This window comes from Gracilinanus agilis, chromosome 2 (assembly GCF_016433145.1).
Source record: "Gracilinanus agilis isolate LMUSP501 chromosome 2, AgileGrace, whole genome shotgun sequence".
In the NCBI taxonomy this organism is placed as follows: domain Eukaryota; kingdom Metazoa; phylum Chordata; class Mammalia; order Didelphimorphia; family Didelphidae; genus Gracilinanus; species Gracilinanus agilis.
The window spans coordinates 698,883,199-698,910,063 of record NC_058131.1 but is presented as its reverse complement, the minus strand read 5'-3'; the positions used below and the strand labels follow the sequence as shown (position 1 = coordinate 698,910,063).

At 52.8% G+C, this 26,865-nt stretch overlaps 1 protein-coding gene across 1 annotated transcript in view; it reads left to right on the top strand.

The window, feature by feature from the left end:
• Positions 1–26,865, top strand: part of MGMT (O-6-methylguanine-DNA methyltransferase) — a 209,821-nt gene that overhangs the window by 143,281 nt on the left and 39,675 nt on the right. Inside the window, exon 3 of the mRNA XM_044659189.1 lies at positions 20,108–20,280. Coding sequence (XP_044515124.1) covers positions 20,108–20,280 — 173 coding nt within the window. The remainder of the gene's footprint in view (positions 1–20,107; positions 20,281–26,865) is intronic.

The window sequence follows — 26,865 nt, the reverse complement described above, 5'->3', positions numbered from 1 at the left end:
TGGATAGAGACACACAGAGACAAGATGGAAGTGGGGTACTTTGGCAGCATCTCAGTTACATTGGAAACCCAACAAAAACAGAGGATAAAAGAGGGGAGAGGTCTCTGGACCAGCCATTCTAGCTCGCGTGTTTATTTTGTGTTTATTGTGCTGAGATTTATTCCGAATTCACTCGTATGTGAGTGCTGCCTCCCCACGAGAATGTCAACTCCCTGAGAGCAGGGACGCTTCCATGCTATTCCATGTCCTCAGGAGATGCTGATGAACTGCTCAGGAGTGGGAACCCCTCGCACTCATTCCTGTGCTCGTCATGCTGCGCCTCGCGCCAACAAGCCTTCAGGAAGGCCTCTTTCCTAGATCCCGCGTCTGTTTTCTGGCTGCTCTGTTGGAAGGAGTCAGAGGAGGACCCATGTCTGCTGTGGGTGCCCCTGGGATCCCCAGGTGAGACTCAGCAGCCGTGGCTGAGCACTGGACGTTCCCCACGTCCCCGGTGCCCCCCACCCCAAGGACCAGGAAAGCTCCCCAAACCGTTGGCAAAGTCCCAGCCCCAAATCGGCATCCCTAATGGGCCATTGGGAGGTGGCTCTGGCCTTATCCCTTTTCCTTGGCTAAGCAGGACAAGCCGGAGGATGGCTGTAAAATGAAATGTCTTTGTGTGTTTGTCCGCCAGGCGCAGCCTGTGATGAACACGTCTAACACTGTGACAGAGAGGACGCAGGCGGCGCTATGAAAGCCTCGAGGAGCCCCCATTCTGGGGGTTTTATGTTGAGCAATAGATCCAGACAACGCACTCGGCGGGCTTCTCGGCCGCTAATGAGAGACATTTCGGAGCATTCAGGCTGCTGAGGAATGGCCCGGCACCTCCATTATCTGGGCGGCCATGAAAGCCAGAATTGAGGGGAAGAAGCCCAGCTAATGCCTTCCCTGCGTGTGCCAGGGAGAACACGTCATTTTTATGAGGAAGCGAAGAACTCCTAATGGACTTCACGAAAATTAGAGACTGTCACGAAATTAGAAATCATGCCGGCGTGAGGACGGCGATCAGGCCCAAGCTTCGCCTCCTGGCCAGAACCGCTTGGTGCCAGCCGCATCTTCTTGCGCAGAGCCCCTCCGCTCCAGCTCTGTCAGAAGGGTTCATCCCCCCCCCCCCGACACTCTGGGGGCGGGGGGAATGAACCCGCCTAAGCTTAGAGCTGCCCCAGCCCCGGAGCCCCACTTTATATCTGTGGCTGGGAGAAAATAAGAAAAAGATGGGTTTGGGGGGAATCCAAGACCTCTGGTCGCAGGTTGGTTTTCTTATGTCGAAGCTGCCATTTTACTGCCCTTTTTAGGTGAAAATTGATTTTAAAATGTTCTTGTTAAAAAAATAGAACCAATCAGAGACACTTCAGGAGGCCCAGAAGTCTGGAATAAAATTCTTCTTCCAAGAAGGCATCTGCCTAGTTCTTCTTCCCTACAAAGACACTTTTAGTAAAGTGAATCTCATGACTGCTCACTGATGGTTTTTCCTATTTGCCGCTGACCCTCCTGAATGTTTCCTTAGCTTCCATTTGCCGTCACGGTGTCGTGCACCGGCCCTGTATGCGTCCTTTGGCCATGGCAGCCTCCCCAGGCCCACCACAGAGGCCTTTTTCTGGGCCGTGGCTCCCTGGAATCCTCTGTTTTGCTGAGAACCTGTGAAGCTGTTCTTCTGAAAGATGAGGGGGCTCCAACGACAGAGGCCTCCCCTGAGGCTTCAGGCCTTTTTAACCACTGGCTGGTCTCTGTGAGCAACCATTGGGTGCCAGTGTGGAATTCCCCAGCAGGGAAGACCGGTGGGCAGAGATGAGGCTTTGCAGCCATGTAGAATTTTTGAGAATCAGATGTTTCATTTATAGCATCTAAAAGACGTTCTCCCATTTTTCTTCTGATTTTTTTTTTCATTGACAATAGAATGTCTGGCAAGGCCGTCCCAACATCTGTTGTGACTTGCATCACCATCATCATGTCGTCATTGTCGTGCTTATGTTTTGCTCTGATGACCAGCCGCCTTCCCGGGGAGCCGATGATGAGAAAATGGGCTTCGGCAGAATCCTCGCTGGTGCTCCCCATGGCTTAGGTCATGCTGCAGACCCATCACTGGAGCCCGGCCTCCTCGGGAGGGAGGGACACAAACTCTCCACATTAAGCATTCCTTTAAAGGGTAGTGGAAAATGTATTTTTCTATAAAATTCATGTTTATTCCAAGAAAGTGCTCAGAACCTCCAAGATGCTGGCCACACTATGTCATCCATCCTCCAGAGAAGGCTCTTCCCGGAGGGGTTCTCTAACTCTGGGACTCTCCATCGCGGGCCTAGAACACAGCAGGGCCCGCCAAGCCCCCGGGAAGTGCACATCCCTCCCCCAATGGCCCAGACGCCGAGAGAACCTTTTAGCCCTTTAAAAGCAACGTTCCCCTTATACGTTGATGGTAGCCCCCCCCCCCACCTCTCTCTCTCTCTCTCTCTCTCTCTCTCTCACACACACACACACACACACACACACACACACACACGCTGAATTTGTTGCCCTGGGTCTTAGTAAATCTCTGGCCTCCCTTACCTAGTTATTCCCCCTTAGTTGAACTTCCAGGAGCTACTCCCCCTCCCAGGGCCCGAGCGAGGCCCGAAATGTGCCGTGTCCACCAGCCGTGCGGAGGGGAAAGGAAGCCCAAGCCGGCAGACAGACGGGGAAGGGGAGGCCGTTCCTTTGACTCCTCTATGGCGGCCTGTGTCGGGAAAGCCCCAACTTCCCACGCCAGAGCCTGTAGAATGCAGGAAATTTCTCGCTCACATTGATCAGATTTGAAACTTCATACTTTCTTAATTCAATCTGTTATTGACAGTAATATATTTTAACTCAAGAATGTGTTCATTCAGTGCATATTGACTCGGCTTGTTAAAATTTTCACAGTACACGCGAACATTGGATTTTCTGTCACAGTGACTTAAGACACGGGGACGGCAATGAAGGATTCCTGCCAGTCAATGAACTTTTCCTGGAACCCTACTTGAATGGTAATAATCTGCTCTTGTAATTGCTGTGGAAAAGAAAAAACCTCCAGAGATTTTACATCTAATCATTTATTTATAAATCTGTAGATAGCAGGCTGCCGAATGCGCGTCGGGGGTCAGCGTGGCGCTCACCACCGTTGGCTGCTGTTTACATTTCATAGTGATTTTTGAGCAGCGTCCCAGCCTACATGATCGCCGGAGCACTGCGGTTCACTGGGTAGCTGTTCGGCACCTCATCGCGGTAGCCCCACCACTTCATTACGGATGCCTCCGCCGAGGCCGCTCCCCTCTCTATTTGCTGAAATGTGCATGTTTTTCCATCTCATTAATTCAGTCTACATACAATTAATTTTTGCCTATTAATAAACCCCTTGGTGTTAGTGACAGCTATCTAATAAAGCGCCCTAGCTGGTGCGCCGTGAGAAAGGGGGAGCGGCATCTTCCTTCTCTTCTGCATTTGGGGGGCTGCCGGGGAGGTCCGCTCCGGCCCGGGCTCCTCGGCGGCTCGCTCAGCTCTCTCAGGCTCTTCTTGTGGGGCTTCGCCCACGGCCAGCCCCGTGTCCTGAGCACGGCTCAGGTCGTAAGTGCCGGCCCGTTTGGAGATGAGACTTTCTGTCGCCTGGCACCAAAGAGCTTCCATAGAACTGTCTACTGGTCTACTTCCAGTGTCCCGGAAAGGGGAAACAACGATGGATGAGAGAAGAATAAAAAGAAAGAAAAGCAGTGACCAGCCTTGAAAATGAGCCAGAGGCTCCTCATTTTGGAAAACTTCAGTGGGCAAGTTTGAATTCTACTCTCTTCTCCACCTCAAGACGGCCTCCCTTGGCAGCCTTACCCCGAGTTCCACATCTTTGCTGTTTAGAATTCAGATCACATGAAGGGGCGGAAAAAGTTCAGAGAGTTTTCCTAGAAATGTTCTTAAATGACAGTGACCAGCACGGCGTCGCCCAAAAGATCCTCGTTTCAGGGTCCTGAATGGTAGCGGGGGGTAACTTCTCATCCACACGAAGGGCATCCAGAGCTTGGATGTCAAGACAGAAATCTATCTCTGAAGGTTACAAGTAGAAGATCCAATGAATTCGTGATCCTGGGGAGCCCCAGGGAGTGGGAGACTGTGGAAGTGCCCCCCACTCACCGCAGAAGAGCCCCCCCAAAATGGTTTCTAAGATGGAAGGCCCGCTCCGCCATCTTGCTCACGAGGTGTTTCCAAAAAAGTACAAACTTCCAAAACCTCGCTATCATTTCAGCCCTGGGAAAAAATATCTATGTAAATAAGTCCTAATTATTATTTATTACCAAAAGTCTAATGAAGAAACCATTAGAGATAGCTTTTGATATGAGCAAGTAAATCTTAGGGAAAGTGAAGTCTATGCTATTTTAGTGATAAATTGTCTGCATATTAAGATGTTTCTTTGCTTTGTATTCATAAGTAATTGAAAAAGAAGCATTCGTATTTACATTTTTATTTATGTGCATCTCCCTGTAGTTAATTATTCCCTTGTTTTGAGGGTTGGCCAATAAACCTTTTCTTCCTCCTCACCCTTGATTATTCTTAAGTTCGGGAAAATACACAGAGGCAGCTGGGCTATCCGAGCGTCTGTCCTTTATCTGCTACAACTCTTTAATGTCACGGAGAAAGAAAATGACTCCTCTGCCTGCAAAAGTTTATTAAAAGACTCAATTAGACATTGGTAACTCTTGCCAATGTGCCGTGGAGGACTGCAGAAGCAGCTGCGCTGGAGGAGGGGCTGCAGCGAGGTCCGTCCGTCTGTCAGTGCGGGGGTGGGGGGGGTGCGGGGGGTGCACATTGCTAGGAGGGCTGTTAAAAAACAAATGTGAAGATGGCGGGTGGGAGAAGGGACCCCCAGGCTGGCTCCCATGGCTGCCCTTCACCTTTCGCCTTGGAGCCCACAAGGCCCAACTCGATTCCTTCCCGATAGATTGGCCATGTGCGATGGTGACTCGCCCAGTTATCAATACTAACCTCTTTCCCCTTGCCTGCTCGGCGCCTTCCTGGAGGGCAGGGATGGATGTCCTTCTCTAGCCCCTTGGCTCGGCTCGGCTCGGCTCGGCACGGCACAGCTCAGCACGGCTCAGCTCGGCTCGGCTCGGCTCGGCTCGGCACGGCTCGGCACGGCATGGCTCGGCTCGGCATGGCTCGGCTCGGCACGGCTCGGCTCGGCACGGCACGGCACAGGCTGGCCTCTGCTCCCAGCGAGCGCGCCTGGTGAATCCAGTTAGAAATCGTGAGTGATCGCTGTGCCTGGGACACAAGAAGCATTTAATAAATGAACTTTAAGGGCATTTTATGCCTTTAACTGCAGTAAGTAACTGGCTGGCAGAATCATTCTGAAGAAGAGAAACAGCCCGCCAGAGCGCTCGGGTCCTTTGAGGAGAGGGGATGCCTTTGGACCCCGAGGAGAGACTCGGGAAGGTCGCAGTTAGGAAGGCCCACAGAGTGCCCATGTGTGAAGCTCTGACCATGTGGGGGGCCCTCTGCTAAGCCTGGGGGAGCCCCTGGCCCAGAGAAGGTCACCCACCACCGAGGCACATCGTCTGGTGCCTCGGAGCAGGGGCTGAACGTCGCCAAGCTTGGAGTCATCATCATCTCGGAAGCTTTGGTTCTGACCCCTCCACGGGGCTCTGCGGATGACCGCCGGACAAGCTCTCCTTCCTCCCTTCGGAGTTGCCTGGGGCCCCGCAGAATAGAGCTAGCCCAGGATGAGCACTAGACAGCGGGTCAGCGATGGAGGCCTGGCTACCAGGAGGCTGAGGCCCAGCCACAGTCATCCTTCTCCCCGCTTGTTGCAGATTATTTTAAAATCAATATGGCAAGTTTTTGCTTCCTTAGAAGTACAAGCATCTGTTTCTTTTGGGTGCTGTGTGACTTCAGATGTTGAACAGTCGCTCCTTTCTCCTATGTGTATTTTATTTCACTTTTTTCTCCATCAAATACCTAATTGAACATGGCAAGTCCAGGCTGGCTCCCAGCCCTTCCCGGCGAAGGCGTGCCGGCCTCTCCAGGCCCCTCACTCCCAAGCTTGGAGCTCGCTTCTTGGCAGGGCGGCTTTGCTTTTGGAATCCCATCCATAGTCATGGGCAGAGCGTTCTTCGATCTTAATGGAGCAGGCATGTCGGGGGCAGCAGCGGGGGATGTCTAGGTTTCCGGTCAGCAAGCGCCGGCCGAGGACCCTTGGGCCTCAGTCTCCTCATCTGTCCAGTGAGGGAATGGCCCACGGAGCCTAAAGGAGAAATTAATAGGTGCTTCATGCTTTTCGCCTGTGATGTGGGACAGAGAGCCCGAAGGACGTTCCAGGCTGGGTGAGGGGGGGTCCTCAGCTCAGCCATTACCGGTCCTTATCGTCCCCCGACCCCCTTCTCCAGGAAGTTTCCTGAGTTCCCTCCACAAATGTCCTTTCGTCCGCACCCTGGGCCCTCCATTTGGACTCTGTTCCCCTGTGCCTCGCACAGTGCCCAACCTCCTTTGGGCATTCACTCTCTGTTGTTGAACAGATGGAGATTCAGCCCTGCAGGACAAGAACTGGAGAGAGAGCAGAGCTGGCGCCCCGGGGGAGGAGGCCTTCCCCAAAGATGGGGGTGGTGGACAAAGTCTCCTTGGGGGAGGAAGAGGGAGAGTAGAAGGTGGACTCTCGGGGAGCTGGGGAAGGGGGGAGACAACTTGTCGAGGGCAGACAGCGGTGAGCAGAGAACAAGGGCCGGGGCGCCTCTCCTGTGGAAAGGGGGTTAAGCACCCCCAAGGGTGTTTCAGAGTCTGTGCAACTCTTTCTCCCGGCCTCCTCCTTGGGTGACCTTGAGAATGAATTTAGGGAGCAAACAGAGAGTCCTGACCCTCTGCCAGTGGGCCTCCCACCCCCTACTTTCCTGGAGTCACGTTTATCCTCTCCTGCCTGGATGTGGAAATGTCACCATAAAGAGTGTCAGAGAACACCTGGAAGGAAGCATTGCATTATTTTTGTTGGAGAACCATGTGGCACCTCCATCTCTCCTCCCCTGGGGAAGCATCAGCCCAAGAGTCCAGTTACAAAGCTTACGGTCCACAGACCCAGCCGGCCTGCCTACTGTGACAGCTTCCCTGAGAATTGTATTGATTTTTTTTAAAGGCAAAGGAAAAAGAAAATACAAAACTGAACTCTCCAACCTGCTCGGAGTCTAGATGGAGGCTTAGGAAAGTGAATTCTAATTGACCAGGGGTCCGGGGAAGCATCCGGCCTGCCTCCTCCTCTTCCCTTCCCTCTGCTCACTCATTCATTCCTTTGGTGTCTGTCCCTTTGGCCCTGATGCTCCACAATCTCCTTCTTCCCCTTCGGGCTTCTGGCTTGGGAGGGCCGGCCTCGGACCACCAGGCCGGGCTGGACTCCAGGTCATGGAATTGCCTCTCGTGGTCAGAGGGAGGGAGGCTGAGGTCGGGATCGGAGCCAAGCCACAAGCTTGGTTGAGAGTGATGTCACCCTTTTAATGGAGCTTTTCCCCCCTATGACAATGCCTGCTGAACAAATCATGTTTTAGGTGGTTTGCGCCTTGCGAATATTAGCATTCTGGGAAAAAGCTTTATTTTAATAGTGCGGGGCTGTGCGTGCACACGTATGTGTGTGTGTGTGTGTGCTCGCACTCTAGTTAGGGTTGTTTTTATGACCATATATCCTTGCCAGAAAACACATTTTAAGAGTTTCAATTCAAAATTAAATATGACCTCAGTGTTTTAAAATACAATTACATTAACTATCCATTTAATAGTTGCTTAAGATTTTTTGGCCACTGACGTATAGTCAATATACTTGTGACTTATATTAAATACAGTATTTTCTGCTAAGGTAACGGGCTAACAGATTCCAGCTGCAGGAGCCACGATGAGGAGGGGAAGGGGTTCGAAGGCAGCCAATGACATTCCTGCTTCCTCAGTGAGGTCGCCAGCATTATCTCCTAGCCCAGGCCCTTCTGTGCGCCCCTGATCAAGCGTGGACAGGAGAATGTGTATTATTTATCTAGAAAAGTACAGGCCAGTGTACAAGAAAGCTACTTAAGGGCAGAATGATTTATTAATGAGGGTGGCGGCAAGTTAATGGGTCACCCCAGCTCCCTACCCTGTTGTTGATCAGTGAAGATGCTCCAGAGAAGCCTCAGGGGCAATGGGCCTCTGAGGTAGAAGGCAGCAGGGCTAGACGGGGCATCAAGAAAATCCAAGTTCAAATCTTGCCTCAAGGACTTTCCCACTGTGTTTAGAGTTGCCCAGAACCTCAGTTTCCCCATCTGTAAAACAGGAGGGACACCCACCTCCCAGGCTTTGTTGGGAGCATCAAACCAGATCATTTAGCCAAGTGTAAAAAGATATTCTTTATGTAGAATATAGAAATGTTCCTTGTTTTTAGCAACTTTCCAAAAGCTGCCCCTTTGCTTCCTGGTACTGGTCTATCCAGCTAGGCTGGAGCCGCCAGCTGTTTTCCATTCTGTTCACTAAACGGTCAGAAATGGAGTTTCCAAACAGCCAGGTATTTGCCCAGTGGGCCAGTTTTTTCCTGGACTCTAGGACTCATTTTCTCCTCTTTTCCTGTATTCATTTCTGGTGGGATTTAGGGGATGGTTTAGGGCCTTCCCGCCAAGCCATCCTGAACCTGCCTGTCCAGGCCGACCTGGAAATCTGGAGAAAGACAACCGTTGCCCCCTGGGGTTCTGGAAGGGCCTAACCAGCCAAAGCTTCTGCCCAGAGGTTTTCTTCTCAAGAACTTAAATGCCTCCACCCCTCTGCATCTGCTTTTTGCTGGGGAGTCAATACAGATGTAGTGGAAAAAAACCAGCCTTGGCTTCAGCACAAACCTATATTCGAATCCCACCTCTGACACCAAGGCCCCCCCAGGATACTCATCCTCACTTTATGGAGGAGAGAAAACAGAGACCCAGCCAAGCAACATGTGGTGTCCAGCCTACCAGGAGGTACACAGCAGGTTCTTCTTGTCTCCCCACCAAGCGCTGCCCAGCAAGGCCCACTGCTGCACCAGAAGTCTTAGCTCTATGGACCCCTGGAGCTGCAGAGCCTGGCTGCCTCCCTAGGGTTTGTTGTTCTGGTTGTTTTCCCCATGTGTGGAAATCCCACTGTGGAAACTCCCTACACTGTAAAAATAGGGCAGTTGGGCCAAGTGATGTCCCACCTCTGGAGGCCTGAAAGAGCCAGGGGCTCAGTTATTAACTCAAGGAAGGGATGCCCTTCAATTCAGGCAAGGGGGCCCTCCTGTCCCTGTCATGTTTCCCTGGAGTCTGGCTGCCTTGGTGGGCTTTCTTTCTTCCCTCTCCTTGCTTTGGGTTCATCGTCCTCTGGGATCTGCCATCTCCACACAAGTTTTCCCATGTTTTACAGAATTCTTCATATTTCCCATTATTTAAGGAACAGTAATATGCCCTTATGCCCATACATTAGAGAAGACTGTCTGGCAGAGAGGCAGAGTGGGCCTGGGGTCAGGAAGAACAAGGCTCAAATTCAGCCTTAGTTCCTAACTGTGAGACCCTGGACAAGTCACTTTACTACCACTCACCTCAATTTCCCCATCTGTAAAATAGGGATAATAATAGCACCTACCTCTCATGGCTGTTGGCAGGATCCAGTGAGATGATGATCGTAAAGCACTTTTCAAACCTTTAATGGCTGCATACATGCACACTGTAGTGATTTATTACTAGATACAACAGATTATTCAACCATTTCCCAATCATGGGGGCACAGGCAGCTCACCCTCATCTCCTGACACACACGCACATATTCTCGGACACTCATTGCCCTTCACACGTATTCCCATACCCTCAGCACCCATCTCTCTCTCTCTCTCTCTCTCTCTCTCACACACACACACACACACACACACACACACACAGTCACACTCACTCGTACACAGGTATCTCCCCAGGAAGTGAGATCTCTTGGCCAAAGACAGCAGATTTTAGGCCTTTTTTGTCCTTTGCCCAATTCCAAACAGGTCTGTGGAGCTGTGGGGCCTTTCCCCAGCGATGGGGTGCACCCTTTGCTCTCCCCTTCCCCAACAAAGCGCTCGCTCATCTCCAGGCGCCCTTGCCAGCCCTAGGGGTTCAGGGTCTGGTCCTTCGGGGTGCTGTCTTGCTGGCTCTGATAACTATTCCTTTGAAAGCTCTTCCTGGAGGGAAGCTGAGGAGGTTTCCAGGGCCTGGTCTGAGCCGAGCCTGCCAAAGTCTGATGACTGGTTTCCCCAGAATGTTCCGAATCATGACATTTGCTCACCAGAAACGCCAGATCACTTGGGGAACCTTGACGCAGAGTTCTTTTGAGAAGGTGCTGGCGGCTTTGGGGGGCTGGTCCTCCCTGGCCACCTGGCTCGCTTCTGCTTTGTTTGGATTTCCAAAGCTCCCTCCTCACGGCAAGCCGAGCTGCCCCTGTGCCGTCCGCCTGTCTGCCCGTCCCCGTCTCTAACGGCCCATCATTAAAGGTTGGGCCTCTTTGTTGTCCTGGAGTGTCCCAGCAGAACCACGGTGGCCCTGGAGTCACTGGCCGACCGCAGCGGCCGGCCTGCCTTTGGGCTACACGCTGACTTTCCTCCTCTTGCCATGAGTGTCAAGGAGCCTGATTCCAGAGCGGCCTGTCCTCTGGCAGAGCGGGGAGCCAGCGACTAGCTTACATCCAGAGCAGTGAGAGCCCCCCAACAGGCTGGCCTTTCAGAAGCCGCCATTCTGTGGCCAGACGCCAATGCAGACTCCAAATGAAATCCTGATGGAGCTCTCCTGGGGCTTCCAGCATCCAGCTCGGGGCCCCTCCAGGCATTCAGAAGCCAGGCCAAAGCCGACGATTCTGGGATCCTGACCCGGGCCCCCCGCCTCACACAGGCCCGTCTGGGGACCCGAAGAGGTTGCTGCCTGGTGCAGTCGTCCAGCCACGAAGTTCTGGCCTTTGAGAAGGAAAGTCCCAGGGCCCGGGACCAGGAATCGCACCCACGTGGAAGTGGGTCGTGGGCCAGCCCCGCGAAGGTGATCGCCGTGTGCGGCCCTCCTTGGCAAGGGGCTCGTTTTTGTCCCCCTGACAGTCGTTAGAGAAGGGGCGTTGGGGTGCCCTCCTCCTCGTAGCCAGCGGCCTTTATTGCTGGTCCACAAGGACTGTATTTGTAAGCAGCTAAATGCAGTCTGGGGAGAGGAGGGCACCCCTCCGGCCCCTTCCTTCCCAGGGCTCCCCGTTTCTGAACGAGGGCTCAGACAGAGGCCATTCGAACTCTTTATTCGCCACATTTACAATATTAATAACTGTGTTTCTCAGAGTTGTCACATCAAGTAAAAGATCTTCATTCCAGACTGTCTTTGGGGGCCAAATTGAGACTGGATGCCTGCATTTAATAAATTGTAGTCTCAAGTAGTCATTCTTGTAAATAATTAGCTTCGGTGAAAGAATAAGTTAGCATATTGTATGCGTCTAATGTTGCAAGTGTACGCACAGCAAACTTTCCTATTAATCAACAGTCAAGCACTGGAAGTTGGGTCTCATACATAATGAATTGGGCTGAAACCTCTTGGGTTTCATTGATAGAAAAATAAGAGAAAACACAAGTGGAGTAAGCTTTTGAATAAAATTTAACGAGATTGCTCTGCATCCGGTAATTGTTTTGGAATCATTAGGGACCACATAATTCATCGGCAGTTTTGGGGTGCTTTTATCTTCATCTATCAAACAGAAGCCTGTCTTAATGATATGTTAAGGTGTTGATGAAATATACTTTCCTTTTTAATGATTTGAATATTCAGAGGGAGACAAATCAGCCTTTACAGTTTTGTTTGTTACTTTCATTAATTTATTTTAAGAATTTCAGACTGTTAAGCGAAGGAATTGCCTTTTTGGCTGCCTTTGTTGGGGGGTCCACTTTTACTTTTACTGCTTTATGAGAGAAATGCGGCCATTTCTAAGAGCTGGTGCTGAGAGAGGAGGTAAGATGGCGGGCAGTGTGTGCTGTGCATGATGCCGGTTTGGAGGCTGACGGCTGGGGGCTGCTCCATCCTTTGGACTCTGAGAGAATAAGTGTTCCTAGTAAATCCTCAGCAGCCTGCCGAGAGGGTCTCTCGTTAGCCCAGCCTTAAGAAGAAGCTCCAAGATGAGCAGAAAAATCAGTGATTTCAAATCAGAGACTCATGTGCAAACCCCAGCTCCAGCACTGCCTCCCCATTGCCAGTGGATGGACCAACAAGCGCTTCTCCAGTGGCGGTTACCGTGTGCCAGGCTTTGAGCTGAGAGTCCTTCGGGGAAAGAAAAGTCGTGTCTGCCCTCAGGGAGCTCGCCCGCTCCGAAGAGAGCCCCTTTGTAAAGGTGTATCTGGGGGCCCCGGACAAGCGGCAGCTGCCTGGCACCCGTGATTAGGCCTCTGAGCCCAGGCCACCCACCAAGATTTTAAGCTGGATGGACACAGACTGGAGGAAAGGATTCTCCCCGTCCTGGGTCCTTCCCCTAGAACCACCGCCCTCACCAACACTGGACCTAGAAGGGATAGGAAGGGACAGGAAGAGGAGCAGCAAAGTGTCAGGAAGCATTTGGATATAAGGAACATTAAAAAGCAATCCAGCCCAACCTAATGATTTAAAGAAGCAGCAAATGCCCTGAGCCAGCAAAGCAGTCGCCTCCTGCTGGCATCCTTCTTTCTCCTCCGGCCTCTCCGACGCCTGACCGAGAGCATCCTGGGCCTCCCGCTCAGAGGTCTGGGGCGGATGGGTCAGACACAGGACACACATTGGGCTTTCTCTTCGTCCTCAGAGCCTCGCCCAGGATTCAGCTGTTCCTCCTCAGGGCAGGACAAACCGTCATGGAGACAGGACAGCTTCCGCTGACACGCATCCACCCCTTCCACATCCTGCCTTTCCCTGGTGCCATTTTGATGCATCATGGTTAGCTTAAGAAATTAAATGGGGGTGGGGGGCAGCTGGGTAGCTCAGTGGATTGAGAGTCAGGCCCAGAGACGGGAGGTCCTGGGTTCAAACCCGGCCTCAGACACTTCCCAGCTGGGTGACCCTGGGCAAGTCACTTCACCCCCACGGCCCACCCTTACCACTCTTCCACCTATAAGTCAATACACAGAAGTTAAGGGTTTAAAACTTAAAAAAAAAAAAAAAAAGAAGAAGAAGAAGAAGAAGAAATTAAATGGGAATTTGGGGCAGAGTTTTGTAGTAGCCACAGACAACATGCAAAGGCTGGCAGGCAGCACAGAAAAAGTTTAGAAACTCAGAAATGCATAAAATGTATGAAATGTATGTAGAGTATTGTACGATGTCGACCTCGTTTTCCTTTTAATATCATAAATACACACCATTCCTTTTACTGTAAATATTCCATAAAAGGAAAAGAAGAAATTCAGACGTTGAGGGCCAAACGGTTTTCTGTGATTGTCCAGATCATGGGGTGCCTGCCGTGGCCCTGACCCCACATGTGGAAGGGATATCTGCGTTTATTTTCTTCAGACCAATCCTCGGAAGAAAAGAATCTAATGTTCTGTCATGAATATCTAATTTAGTGTAAGAGGGAGCCAGCAGAAAGTGGCTGTGCCCACCCTCGTGCACACATGTGCGCACACACAAACACGTCTATTGGGACTAAAGAGGAGCCGTCACGGCCCCCACCGTTTACAAAAGCGCCCCGGCAGAGGCCTTGCCGTCGCTGGCCAGCCGGCGGCTCTAGCTCTCCAGGCCTTCCTCCATCGCACCGTCCCATCCGCTGGAGCCCTGGGCAGGTCAGCCACTGGGCCACGTTTTCTCCTTCGGGCCCGACACCGAGAAACATTTCTCCTCTTGGTGGGCTCTTGAACCCTTGTCCTCACGCTGGCCTCTCCTCCCCTCGGAAGTTTGTCCGGCATGTCCAAGAGCCCTTTTCTCCCAAAGCCTTTTCCCCGGCGCAGCAGAGGCCGAATCTCCTACCACGGCCACATTCAACACGAATCCAGCGTCGGTACACCGAGGGGCGTCTTCAGCCCCGTTTCTTGGGTGCCCTGCAGGGTCAGCAGCCGAGTTCCCCAAGCCCAGCGCTGAAATTCCATCATGTCCAGGGGAAGTCGTGGGGGATTTCCTGGGGTCCCTCGAAGGGAGGGCCAGAGAGCCAGCCTGTCCTCTAGGCGTAGCTCATGGACTAGTCAGGCGTGAGCCATTTATAAAGAACTTCTGGCGTATTTTCTCCCGTCCAAAGGAACTCGGGCCAAGTACATTTCAGTTAGTGTAGTTGGAGAATTCATTCAGAAATGGGGTTCTGGAAGACCCTTGGCTGCCCCCAGCCCCACGTTTGCCCACAGCCTGCTCGCTGAGCAGGGAAGCATCCGTGGGGAATCCTTGGCACCTCGTGAAACGTCCAAAAGATTCCTAGCTTTAGAGCTGGAGGGATCTGGAGGCCTTTGGTCCAACCCCCCACTGTACAGGTGAGAACACCGAGGCATGGAGAGGATAAAGGCCCACCCAGGATCACGCGGGTGGTCAGGATTTGAACCTAGACCTCCACTCCAAGTCCACAGCCCTGCTAAGGGGCATCTTTTCCACGTGTGGTCCTGTAGCTTCCCAGACTCCTTCCCCAGCCCCTGCCCTAGTGACGCGGCTTCTCTGATGCTCTCCTTCTGGAGTCCAGCAGCTTCAGGACAGATTTCCCAAATTTCAAATAAAGAGGGTCAGTGGCAAAGCCAGGGCTGGAAGCCCACATGCCAGGGAGCCCTTGGCTGACTAGATGGCTCCATGGTTCTGACCACATCCCCATGAACAGCAGGCGTCAGAGAGAGGAGAGTCCGTGCCTTTGGCCAGAACGAGTGCCGATTGCTTCTCTTTTCTCAAACAGTCATGATGGTTCTGGTCCTGTGTGTCCAGTGCCAGCCTCAGAATGGAAGGTCCATGAAGGCGTCTGCTCTGGTGGCTGTCCCATGCCCCGGCCGGCCGGCCCTGAACACACCAGACCTCTGTGAAGCCCCGATCTTTCTCCCCAGACCGAGGGTTAAAATCACGGCTGGTCACCTAGTTTGAGTCAAGCCGAAGAGCCAGCTTGGGAACTTTAAGCCAGAATATACATTGGAGATACAGGTGACCGCAGGGACGCTCCAGGCCCACACATGGCCAGAGAAATGGGCCAGGCCTGCCTTTCCAGTGAGGAGGCATTTTGGAAAGTTCACACACGTTTCCTGTGGCGCTTGGGCCTCCCTGCCTGCCCAGAATCCCTTCTTCTGCTTCTTTCTGAAGACCCTCTGGGAGGGCCGGCACTTGCTCGTTTTCTTTTTCCTACTTTTAAATTAGATTTTCTCTCGGATTCCCTTCTCTCCCTTGCCCTCTCTCGCACCCTGAGCTGAGAAAGCAAGAAAACCCACCCCGTGGACACAAACGTCTACGATCGGGCAAGGCCAAAGCCTCCGGGCCTGCTCGGCCCTCCGAATACCTCCCTGTCCGTCGGGACAGCACAGCCTTCACCTCGCCTCTTCCGGGACCCTGCGTGGTCCTCGTGCGGTCAGAGCTCAGCGATGGGCGCCCCTCGGCGTCTTCCCTTGCATCACTTCGTGTCGGTCTTCCCTGGCTTCTCCAAAACTGTCTCCTTCCGGCTTGGTCCTGTTCTGGGCATTGATGGGCCATTCCCCAGTGATGGGCATCCCTCCTTTTCCAGTTCTCTGCGCCTACAGAGAGAGTGTGCGCGTGTGTGCAAGGAGCCACGTATATACACGCCGACGCAGACACGCGCACATTTCTCAGCGCGCTGTTTGATCTGACTGGATGACAGAGCCCACGGTGGCACCCCTGGCCCAAGGGTCAGCCCGGTTTAAGGCTCTCTGGGCGCTGCTCCAGACCACTGTCCAGAGTGGGCGGATCATCCCAGCTCCACCAACAGTACCTTCATGTACCCGTTTCGCTCAGCCCTTCCAGCGTTGCCTTTTCCTTTCTGTCAGCTTTGCCCATCTGTACATATTTCATTTCATTTTAATTTGCATTTCTCTAATTACTAGTGCAACTTTTTTCTTATGGATACAGATAGCTTCGATTTCTGCTTCTGAAAACTGCCTATTCTTACCCTTTGAACGTTGATCAATTGGAAAAAAGCATTTATTCTTGTAAATTTGAACCATTTCCCTGTATATCTTAGAAACGACCCCCTTTTCAGAGAAACCTGCTCAGATTTTTTCTCATTTACCTGTTTCCCTCCTAATTTTCGCTTCATTGTTTTTGGGAAAACCTTTTAAACTTAATGGAATCAGGACTGTTGTTTTGTCTTCTGTGGCCCTACTGAGGTGTTTTCCGCCCCCTCCAGGACCCAGCTTTCCCTGTAACCAGCCGTCCAGAAGGCCCCAATCTTCGTTGAAGACTCGCCCTTCACTTTTCATGGGCAGTGCCGATCAGTGAGATCGTTGTGCCCAGTCAGGAGGCAAATATGAAAATGTTCCCTCACCCTCCCTTGGAGAAGGACTTAACAGCTGGAGAGCTTTGAAACAGGCCCCAGGCGTAGAAATACGGAGCTGCCCTTCCCACAGACCAGGGCGCCATCTTGGCTGCTGGGGGACCCTGGGCTCTCCTCATGCTCCCTTACGACCTTTGCACTTTGGCTCGGGGCCCATCGGGCCTCTGGGATGTCTGTCCTTCTCCCCGAGATTCCCTCCTCTTCCTCCTGCTTCTGTCTTGTTTGGACATGATCACCGGCACGCCATCCCCCTCCAGAGCTCCCAAAGAGCTGGGACTGCAGTCCGGCCCTTCTCAGGGCCTAAACAATGATGGCAACTTGAGCACGTGCCAGGCAGAACGGCTCAGAGCAAAGCACTGGGGACCACGTCCTTTCATCCTTCCTGGGCTGTGACGGGAGGTGGGAGCTCCTCAGGGGGGTCCCTTCTTCCAGGCAGCTTCCTGGGCTCCCCCATCACTGCACCCCCGGTCATGTGCTGATGGCGGGTCAGTTTTCTGTGTCCTACAACACCCTCCTCAGTAAAGAAAAGCCAAATGGTTAGGAGGCCATTTCCTCCCAAGCCCTTTCCTCATTTACAGGAGGAGGCCAGTAGAAGGCCCACAGGCAGTGCCCTCCCCACTGTCCCGAGGCCCAGGGGAGACACTTCCTTCACACAGGCAGAATCCCTAGGTAGAGGTGGGGAAACAGAGGCAGCTGTGAGAGAGAGTGGACAGCAAGGCCCGAGGCCTCGTGTCGTTTCTGATTCTTCCCACAATGTGTGACCGTGGCTAAATCACTTCCTTTCTCTCGGGGCTTCCGTTTCCTTCTGTGTCTTTGAGACCTTTCCCCATCCAGGAGACCCAGGAAGGGTGTGATGAGCCCCAAGGCCTGCAGGTATGGAGGGTGAGAGAGCGCCCCCGCTGCACCCAGCCTGAAGCACATGAGGACCTGGGCTCCGGCCTCCCTGAGCAAGAGAAGGAAGGGGTGGAAACACAGACACACACCAGAGTTATTTCAGGGAAGAGTCAACCTAGGCTGGGGGGAAGGCGCAGGCGAGCTGGGTGAAGACGGTCCATTTTATTGTAGAAATGGAAATTTGTGCCACTGCTTTAAAAATCAGCTTTTATGTGTGTGTGTTTAATATCATTCATTTTAAATGTAGTATCATAAATCCTGACTTCGGAATCAAAGCTGTTTAATTACATTTCACCCCTGAAGAGTTCTCTAATGCCAATAGAGAAAGAGTTAAAAAAAAAAAAAAGAGCTACCGAGTAAATCAGAGGTTGAGATCTTTAGCACAAGCATAAAAAATCAATTTCAGATGAATTTTACTACTATAAAAATTCTTCAGATCTCCTTTTAAGAATGGGAAATGCTAAGAAAACACAGGGCCCGTTTTAATTCCGTCCTGCAGCCTCTGCAGCTCCTCCTCCTGCTGTTGGCTCTCATGGTGGTGATTTTGGGGAGTCTTGGGTGCCCCCGTGCCCCCCACGTGCAGCTGGCATTGCCCCAAGGCTTCCCAGGACCGCTCTGTGATGCCAGCCGTTGGGGCGCCCTGGGGAGAAGTAGAAGGTGCTTTGGGCCAGGTAGGCGGGACCGCATTGCAGAAAACAATACCAAGCAGAAAAGTTTGGTCTTTCTCCTGTGGACGGTTGGGCGCCATGAAAGGGTTTGGACAGTAGAGTGCCAGAATGAGAGGTCACGATTAGCCTGGGGACAGGACGGTCTAGAGAATGGCCGGAACTCCCCAGAAAACTCGGGCTAAAACTATCACAACTGCTCAAGAATGAAGAGATAAGAGCCTGCCCTCGGGTCAGGGCAGGAGGGACAAGAGGCGTCGCCAAGGAAGATGGCGGGCGGCTCGGAAAGTCAGGGAGGAGCGAAATCCAAGCGGGGAGGGCAAGAGATGGACTGGCCTGACGGAAGCGGGAGGAGGCGGCCCTCTTGGTTACAGTCAGCTCGTCTGCTGGGGGATGGAGCCTCCCCCTCCTGCCAGAGGCCAAGGCTTGCAGGCTGAATTCAGGAGTCCGAACCCGGCGGATCCTTTCTAGCCTCCAGAGCAGCGCCATGAGCGGCGGATCCTCTAGACCACGTTCAGAAGACGTGGCAGGGTCCTGAGGAGCCACAGCAGCGAACGCCGGCCATTGGAGAAGCTTCCCGAGCAATGCGAGGCGCCGCCTCAGCATCGGGCACTGAGGGAGGCTTGGGCAGGCCATCCAGCATGGAGCCCACGGATCGGCCTCCGATCACTCCACGGAGGATCTGCGGAAGCCACCGAAGAAAGGCTGAGCTTTCCCGGAAGCAGTTCCATTGGCCCTGCCAGCTGTAGGTGGGGCTGCTGCCAATCCATCTCCGTGGCCCGCCTTTCCCGAGCACTTGGGGTGGGGGTGGGGTGCAAAATGAATGTGGAATCGGGACATTTTTGCGCAATGATTCACTTTCTCTGATCCCCACCAAGAACCCGATTCTGAGGTCAGGCTGAAACAGTTTCACACCCAGGCTATGAAGCTGGGTTGGATCCTCCCTTCTTTGGTTTAGATCTTAAAAAGATAAAAGGATTAAGGGGGTGCCGGACCGCCACCAGCAGAGAGCTGAGAGGAAGCCCAGGAGTCATGGTGGCACCTGGATGGGTATGTTGGTGTCTTCTGGGTTGAAGTAAAGACACGCCCCTCTTGGGATGACGTCATGAGGGAGGAGTTCGGATCTCTAAGCCCACCTCCTCAGGGCTACTTACCAATCAGAAAGGCCTTGGAGTGTCTGGGGGAGGGGCCGAGTGAGAAGCTCGCCAGGAATATGGAAAGGACTAAGCCAGAGAAGTTTGCTCTCTTGGCCCCGGGTTGGATCATGGAGGGAGTTGACTGGCCAGTTTAGGATGTCTTGAGCAGTCGATAAATTATTTTAAAATTAAGACGATGGTCAGCCTCATCTAAAGAGGTGAGCAGCCCATGAATGAGAGAATCAGGGCATAGAGGCCCCAGGTGAGGGGAGGGGGGCTCAGGGAAAAGGAAGGTCCGAGAGAGGGACACACAGCCTCAGCACCCAGCCCCCCCACCCCTTTGGACCCTGGCCTGCACTATGGATTTCAAATATTTCTGGGATGTGATGCAAGAACACAACCAGTCCTGGTTCTGCCATTTACCCAGCTAGGTGACCCAGGACAAGTGACTTAGCCGCTTTTAGGCTCAGTTTCCTCATCTATAAATTGGGGATAATAATAGCACCCATCTCCCAGAGGTACTGTGAGGATCAGGTAAAACAGCTATTTGTCACAGAGATTCCCAAAGTGGGCGCCACTGCCCCCTGGTGGGTGCTGCAGCGATCCAGGGAGGCGGTGATGGCCACAGGTGCATTTATCTTTCCTATTAATTGCTATTAAAATTTTTAAAATTAATTTCTAGGGGGCTAAGTTATATTTTTTTCTGGAAAGGGGGTGGGAGGCCAAAAAAGTTTGGGAACCACTGGTCAAGGGCTTTGCGAAACTTAAAGTGCTTCATGCCTGTTCTCTATAATTATGATTATTGATTATTATTATTCCTCCTACTCGTTCTGACTGGTGGAGCAAGGCCAAACAGAGGAAGAAAGCTTCCTTCCTTTTGCCCCTAGTATGTGCTGGCTGTTTCTTTCTGCTCTGGGTCGGGGCAGCGGCATGAACCATATTAAAAAAGGATTCTCATCTCCTTTGCAGGAGCCGCAGAGACGGCATCGAGGCCTCCTTTACCAGGGAAGGACTCAAGGGCCCAAAGGAAATGACCACAGAGTTGGACAAGTGTGCTGCCTGGCTGGAGGCCTATTTCTGTGCACCAGAGACCGTGGAGGGCCTCCCCCTGCCTGCCTTCCATCATCCCTTTTTCCAGCAAGGTCAGTAGCCAAGGAAGCTGGGGGTGGTGGGGGTAAGTAACGTGTGCCCGTATGAGCTCTCGCGTTCCATCCTGTGCTTCTTTTAGCAGCTGGGCCAGCTCCTTCTCCCCAAAACAGCAGCTCAGGGCCCTGTGCTCCGGGGTCCGTCCTGACCGCCTGATCCGAATGGACCCCTGACTCTTGGCCCGAGCCGTACAAATGGTGCTGCTCTCCGGCGTCATGTTCTGCCAGGAACATGTCCGCAAAGCAGCCAGTTGCTCAGTCAGCTTATTGTTGGCTCGAGCCATCTTCTGGCCACTGGGACAGGGAACGAGGCTTGTGAATGGACCATCAGCCCCTCTAAAACGGCCTTGGCAGCAGGGTCTCCCGTCGGGCACTGGCCAGTGGTGGTGGGTTTTGTCGCCACAGACAGTGTATGACAGGCTTAAAGTTGCTGAATGGAGAAGCCGCTGCCTCCGTACAATAGGCTGCGGCACGGAGAGGTGATGCCAACCTCAGAGACTTCCCACTCTTATTTGTCCTCAAAGAAAAACTTTTGTCAAGCTCTGTTCCCTCCAAAAGTGACTTATGGCAACAGAAACAGTTTGAGAAAATGGGAGCGAGACCGCCCTTGGGGTCATTATCGTTGACCCACGAGCTCCTAATTCATGGCACACACACACACACCCCCCGCCAAAGCTGCTTCTCCCCCATGCTCTGGATTTGAGGAAAGTAGGTTTTGTTGGAGTGAGAAATGGGATTTCGTGATTTTTCTTTGGCAGTCAGACAGCTTTTTCAGACTTTGAGGAAGAAATACTTGAAAGAGAAACTGATTCATCAAGATTAGCTCTGTGCCACTGTCCAGAAGCTGGGACTGACCAGAAGTGCTTGAGGAGGTCAGTGCCTGGCCAGGGAGGCTGCCCCAGCCTGATCCGCAAGGTCAGCAGGGAAACAGAACCAGCTGTGACCTCCCCAGAGGCCTGAATCTGACAGAACCAGGAGGATGGATGGATGACTCTGAAGGACGCCGGTAGCCAGTCCTGGGCATGCCCCTCAGAGCTTGTACCCCCATCTTCTCTGGCTCCTCTTGCTGTGTTGTGGTAGTGAGAAAAGCCCCCCCCCCCGAGAGTCCAGAGACATCAGGCTCCTCCTGGCTGGGCAGCGAGGTCTTTCCTCTCTGAGCTTCAGTTTCCTTCTGCTAAACAGAGCCTGTTCCAGCCGTGGCTAGCCCACAGGGTCGTTCCCAAGGAAGAGGACTTGGAACAGTCTTGGGGCTCACTACCTCAGCCCTCTCTGCCCTCCCTCAGGGCCATTAGCCCCTTGTTCCTCTGTCCCTGGGCCTCTTCTAGATGCCAACCATTTGACCAGCATCCTAGATTGGTGGGAGCAAAGAGGCCAAAGGGGCGATTCAGGAGCTCAGCCTGGCATCCTTCCTGCAGAGCTGGGAGATTAAAGAAAAAGGGGCTCTCGGGAGTGGCCTGTAGCCCTGTCGTAACTATCCCACATGGTCCAGGAGAGGCACAAAGACCCAAGTTCTAATCCTTCCCCAGATTCGTACTGTCACCCTAGGACCCTGGACGATCTGCTCGGCTTTGTGGGAACTCTGCTCCCCCTCTTCCAGTGAGGTTTCAGGTCTGATCTCGGCCCTCTCCTGCCCCAGTGGCCGTACTATCCAGGTCCTGCTGCGGGCAAATCCCAAGGCCTTCCCAGGCCAGTGCAGTGACTGGTCTGCGACTGCCAGGCTGTTTGGGGTGATTCTTTGCCAGGAATTGTGTTTTGTTCATTCAGGTGGTAAATGCTTGTTACTGTTTGCTCTTTCCTGGCACAGCCCCTGGCTGGTGCCCTAGAAGCAGGGAGAGGAGGCCCAGACAAAGGTGGCAGAGATGGCACTGCCAGGAGAGGGGGAGAGAGACAGAGAGACAGACAGAGAAAGCAGAGAGGCAGAGATAGACAGAGGAAGAGGAGAAAGTCCTAGAGCAATGGGGAACACTAGGAAGCCCCTTCCCAGAATCCTGTCTTTAAATGCTTGGGGTACAGTGCCCAGATTGCAAAGGAACCCTGTCATTGAAACCAGAAATGCCTGGTTTAGTGTACGCTGAACCCAGGTGAAGAACTCCCAGACAGGTTGGAACCAGCTGGGCCTTCTTGCCACCCCCCCCCCCAGCAGGGGAGCTGGGGGCCTTTGAGGTGCCCACAAGCAGAGCAGAGTGTCTAATGAGGCCCTCCGTGGGCCTCCCCAAGAGTCGCACATGGTGGGAGTTCTCGGGATTGAGCAGGATTGATGCAGTTAGACTAGTGGCCGAGAGGGTCCAGGCCCCCTTCATGGGTCAGGTGTCCGGAGGATGGAGGGCTTGTCTACACTGGCTCGCTCCCCTGCTCCCCAAGACTACCAGGGTCAGATTGGCTCTCTGCCTCTGTCAGCTCTGGATTGTGGGTTTACTTTGGGGGGCCAACAGACAAGGGCTGTTGGGTTGGGCCTCGCCGCTGAGGCTGCCGGGTCGCCTTCTCGGCCTTCTTAATGCATGGGCCTCCCCGGGTCTGAGCTTGGAATGGACCATCCCGTCAGCACAGGTTTTTCTAATTTAGCTCAATTATTTACTCTTGGACAGAGACCAGGTGTGCCCATTTTATGGTGAAAAGGAGGTGGGGAGGCCCCATAAAAATGCTGATGCAGAGTTAATTGGCACTCCCCGCATGGATGCGATAACAAGCCTTTTGGCTCGAAGCTGTTGGGAGCCTCGGCCTGTTTCAGACTCCGCTTTGTGGGGTGGCGGGAGGGGGGCTCCGGAAAGAAGGGGGAAGCTGGCTGGGCCAGTGAATTCTCCCCAAGTTTGGAAGAAGCGCTGTCCAGAGGGAGCCGGGAGCGAGCGGGAACCTCGTTTTATTTTCAAACTGTCTTCATTTCTGGAATTTAGGGGAAATGGGGGAAGGGTCTTTGAAGACAAGGCCAAGCTCTGGCTCCCAGGCTCAGGCTCTGCCCTGAGGCCAGGCGGCTCCCCCTCTCCTCTCTGCCCTGTCCAAGCTCCCAAATCCTCAAGGTTCTCTGGGCCAGTCCAGCCCTCGGGCACCTGCTCCAGGCCGGGGCTCAGCCCGAGGACCCTGGGTTCCCTGCCTCCCCTGCTGGGTGGTGCATCCTCAGCCCTGGCCTGCCCTGGGAGAATAGACGCTCCCTGAGGCCGGGACTCTTTCACTCTGGTCTTCCTTTCTCCAGCCCTTGGTATGTGCCCAGCACAGAGAAGGCACTTCAGAAAGGCCTATCTAGTGAATGAATGAATAAATTAATTATCTCATCCATGAAAGACCCCGCAAGCCAGTCTTTTGAGGGGGGGAAATCCCTGAGGCCTCCCCCACTAGCTATTTCTATAAAATAAACAGCAGCTGGGTGGCACAGTGGACAATTCAGTCAGAAAGACCAACGTTCAAATTGTGCCTCTGACATTTCCTGGCCGTAGGAGCCGGACAAGTAACTTAAATTCTGGTTGCCTCAGTTTCCTTGGCTGTAAAATGAACTGGAGAAGGAAATGGCAGACCCCTCTGGGATCTTTGCCCAGAAAATCCTAAATGGGGCCACAGTGAGTCAGCACCAGAGCAACAGAGCCCAGCTATGGTGTCATCCAAGGCCCAACCCCTCCCTGAGTTTCGCCATGTGGGCGCTGTTTGTGGTTAATGCCAGCACCTATGGAAAAGATGCATGTTTAGAAGGGGGGGGAGGGGGAGGCCTGGGGCTCCAGGGAGGGGGCTAGACTCCCCCAGGGGTACCCCCTTGGCAGCTGCTCCAACGGCCCCAAATCCTCTTCTCCTTCCTCACCTCTTATCATGGCGGCCGCTGGGCCCACTTTGATTTTGCCTCTCCCTCGGCCTTTGTAGAAATGTATGAAGGGAGGTTTTCCTGTTCCTTCTGCCGGCCCTGTCCGCCCCTTGGATTGTCTTTGCCCTTCTTCTGAGAGAGAAGCACCGGACTGAGCCAGCAAGCGTCTGTGGCAGTAATGGCGCCGTCCTCATCCTGGAAATGACGACGACCACCACCACCCAGCCGCCCTTGTAGTGGGCTCGCTCCGGGCCTTGGCGGCCAGCTCTCCGGCTCTCCAGCCTCGCCTGGCTTGGCACCATCTCCCAGCTGTGCCGCAGTGCCCACGGCCATCTGACAGTGCCAGGGAGGGTGCCAACGGCAAAGGCCTTTCATTGGAAGACTTGTGTTTGCCATGTGATATTAATGGTCCGAAGGAGTTCACACGTCAGGAAAAGGGCTGCTGTGTGAGTGGTCCACACAGAAGGTCGCGGAGTCCTGGGTCATCGTGACTAAGAAACATGTTTTGCATGTTAACAGTTTTATTTTTTGTGCTGCTTTTGATGGACTATTTCAAGGTTGCTCTGTTAGGAAAAATGCATCTTACCAGAATTAATGTTTGTTTATAAAGAGTCAGAGTTTGGGCCAGGCCCAGGCACGCCACCCCCATTTCCCACACATCCACCCTATCCACGTGTGCACATCTTACTTGGGCACCATTTCTAGGAGCGGGGCCCTCCCCAAGCTGAGGACCAACTGCATGACGCTTTGGGGCTGGCCCAGGGTCTTGTGGGTCCTCCCGAGGTCCTGGACAGGGAGCGGCGTGTCTCCTCCTCCTTTACAGTTAGAGAGTGAGACCAGATCTCAGCAGGCACTCTGACCCCCTCCCCAGCCTCCCCCACCCCAAACAAAGTGGTGCCGCCAGTTAGAGAAGGACCGCCGAGTCTTTGTGTCAAACACAGTCACGAAAACAGTAACTGGACAGATGAGAAGAAAGAGAAGAGAAGGAAAAGGAAGGGGAGGACGGAGGCGAGGGGACTGTGTTCGGCCCTGGGGAAAGGTCAGACACTAGGCCTGGCCCCTTGGGGCATAGGGCAGCCTCTGTGTGCCCAGCGTGGCATGCGCCGGTAGACCCACTTAATGTGCTGGTGGGTGAGTTTTGCCAAGTAGCTTTTTGGTTTGGCTCATTTTTATTTGTTCGTTCCAAGGTGTGGCTCATGGGAGAGACGCCCAGAAATTAGGGCTGAGTAAAAACAACCGATAATGCTAAGAAGGGCGGACTCTGCTGCCGTCCTTCCTTAGGTCCATTCTGGCTCTCAATCCATCAGTAATCAATAAACAGCCAGGAAAGCGCCTCCTGTGTGGCAGCCGTGGTGCTGCGCGGGCGCTCTTTGAGGGATTCTCAGGATGACCAACCCACCTGACCAGAGGCACGTTGGCCATCTTAGAATCCGGGATTTTCTTGAAGTGAACCAATGGTTAATGTTGCTTTCATGATAAAAGATCATTTAAACTTTTTCTTCCTCTTCCCATAGCCAAACTTTTCCCGAATTAGCATATGAAAGAGTTTGAGCTTCTTTGTTTCCCAGATCTGCTTATAGGTAATGAGCAAATGGGTTAGAATAATAAAAGTGCGATTTTGCCAAAAGCAGTCCCTTTTTTTATAAAGAAAGCATTCTAGCACTCCCTTGATCTCCACAAAAGCCCATGTTCCAATTCTGTGTGCTCAGGGTGAATCTCAGAGCTCAGCCTCCCATCCTCCAGAGCCCCTCGGATGCCCTGGGGCATTTGCTCTTAGGGGGAGGGGGCCTGAGTGGCCACCCCCTGGCAGAAAGCAGACCCAGGGTTCACCCCAAGGCTGCTCAGTGGCAAGACTAAGAGAGAGTTTCATTTTGTCCATTTGGCTTTCTCCTGCACTTAAAAGACTCTCGAGGAAGTTCCTTTTAGGGCCCATCAGGAAGAGTGGCCATCTTTTGGTGCGAAGAGACCCTGCCCCAGTTAAGAAACGTGAACGGGCTCTTTCCAAACCCAAGTGAGAACCAAACCCTCAGTACAAACAAGTGGGGCCTCCTGCATGGCCTAGATAGAGCTGTCTCGGAGATGACGATATTTTTAAAAAATGGCTTCTGAGTTTTCCTTTTAAAGTGACTATAATGTTCCTTTTTAAATGAAATATTTAACACTTTAATAATTCCTTGGTCACAGCTATTAGCTTGTAGCTATGAAACCCAATTGCATGACAGCAGTAAAACCTGCCAATTTTCGCCCTTAACCTGCTGGCTAGAAGGGAGATTTTTTACTCCTTCCATTATGGTGTTCCAAAAAGCCTTTCCATTCTTTTATTTTGGTATCTGTAGGTTGAACCCCTGATTTCAGAAAAGGCCTCTAATGAAAACCCTGCCAAAGGAGTTCTGGGAAATACCGTTTTCAGTGTGAATTAATTAATTTTCCCACTGTGTCCTGGAAGGCAGGCCCATTGTACTGTGTGCCTTCCAGTGGAAGGCAGTGTGAGTCCTGGAAGGCCTTCAGATGATAACTAGGAAGGAGACTCACGTCATTACCTGGGCTTCTCACTGGAGACAGAGCCCTGGAAAATTAAAAATCCATCTCGTGCAGCCCAGAAAGGGGGTTAATCATCTCTCAATCACTTCTCTTGGCCATGGCGGGGGTAGAACACCACAGCCCCTCTTCCCTCCTGACTGCAACTCATTTCCAGGAAAATTAACTAAACTTGCCCACGACCGACTGTGCATGTTGGCCAAATTGCCCAGCAAAGCCCCTCTCCCCCCCCCCCCCCCCGCCTCACCTCTCACCTGTGT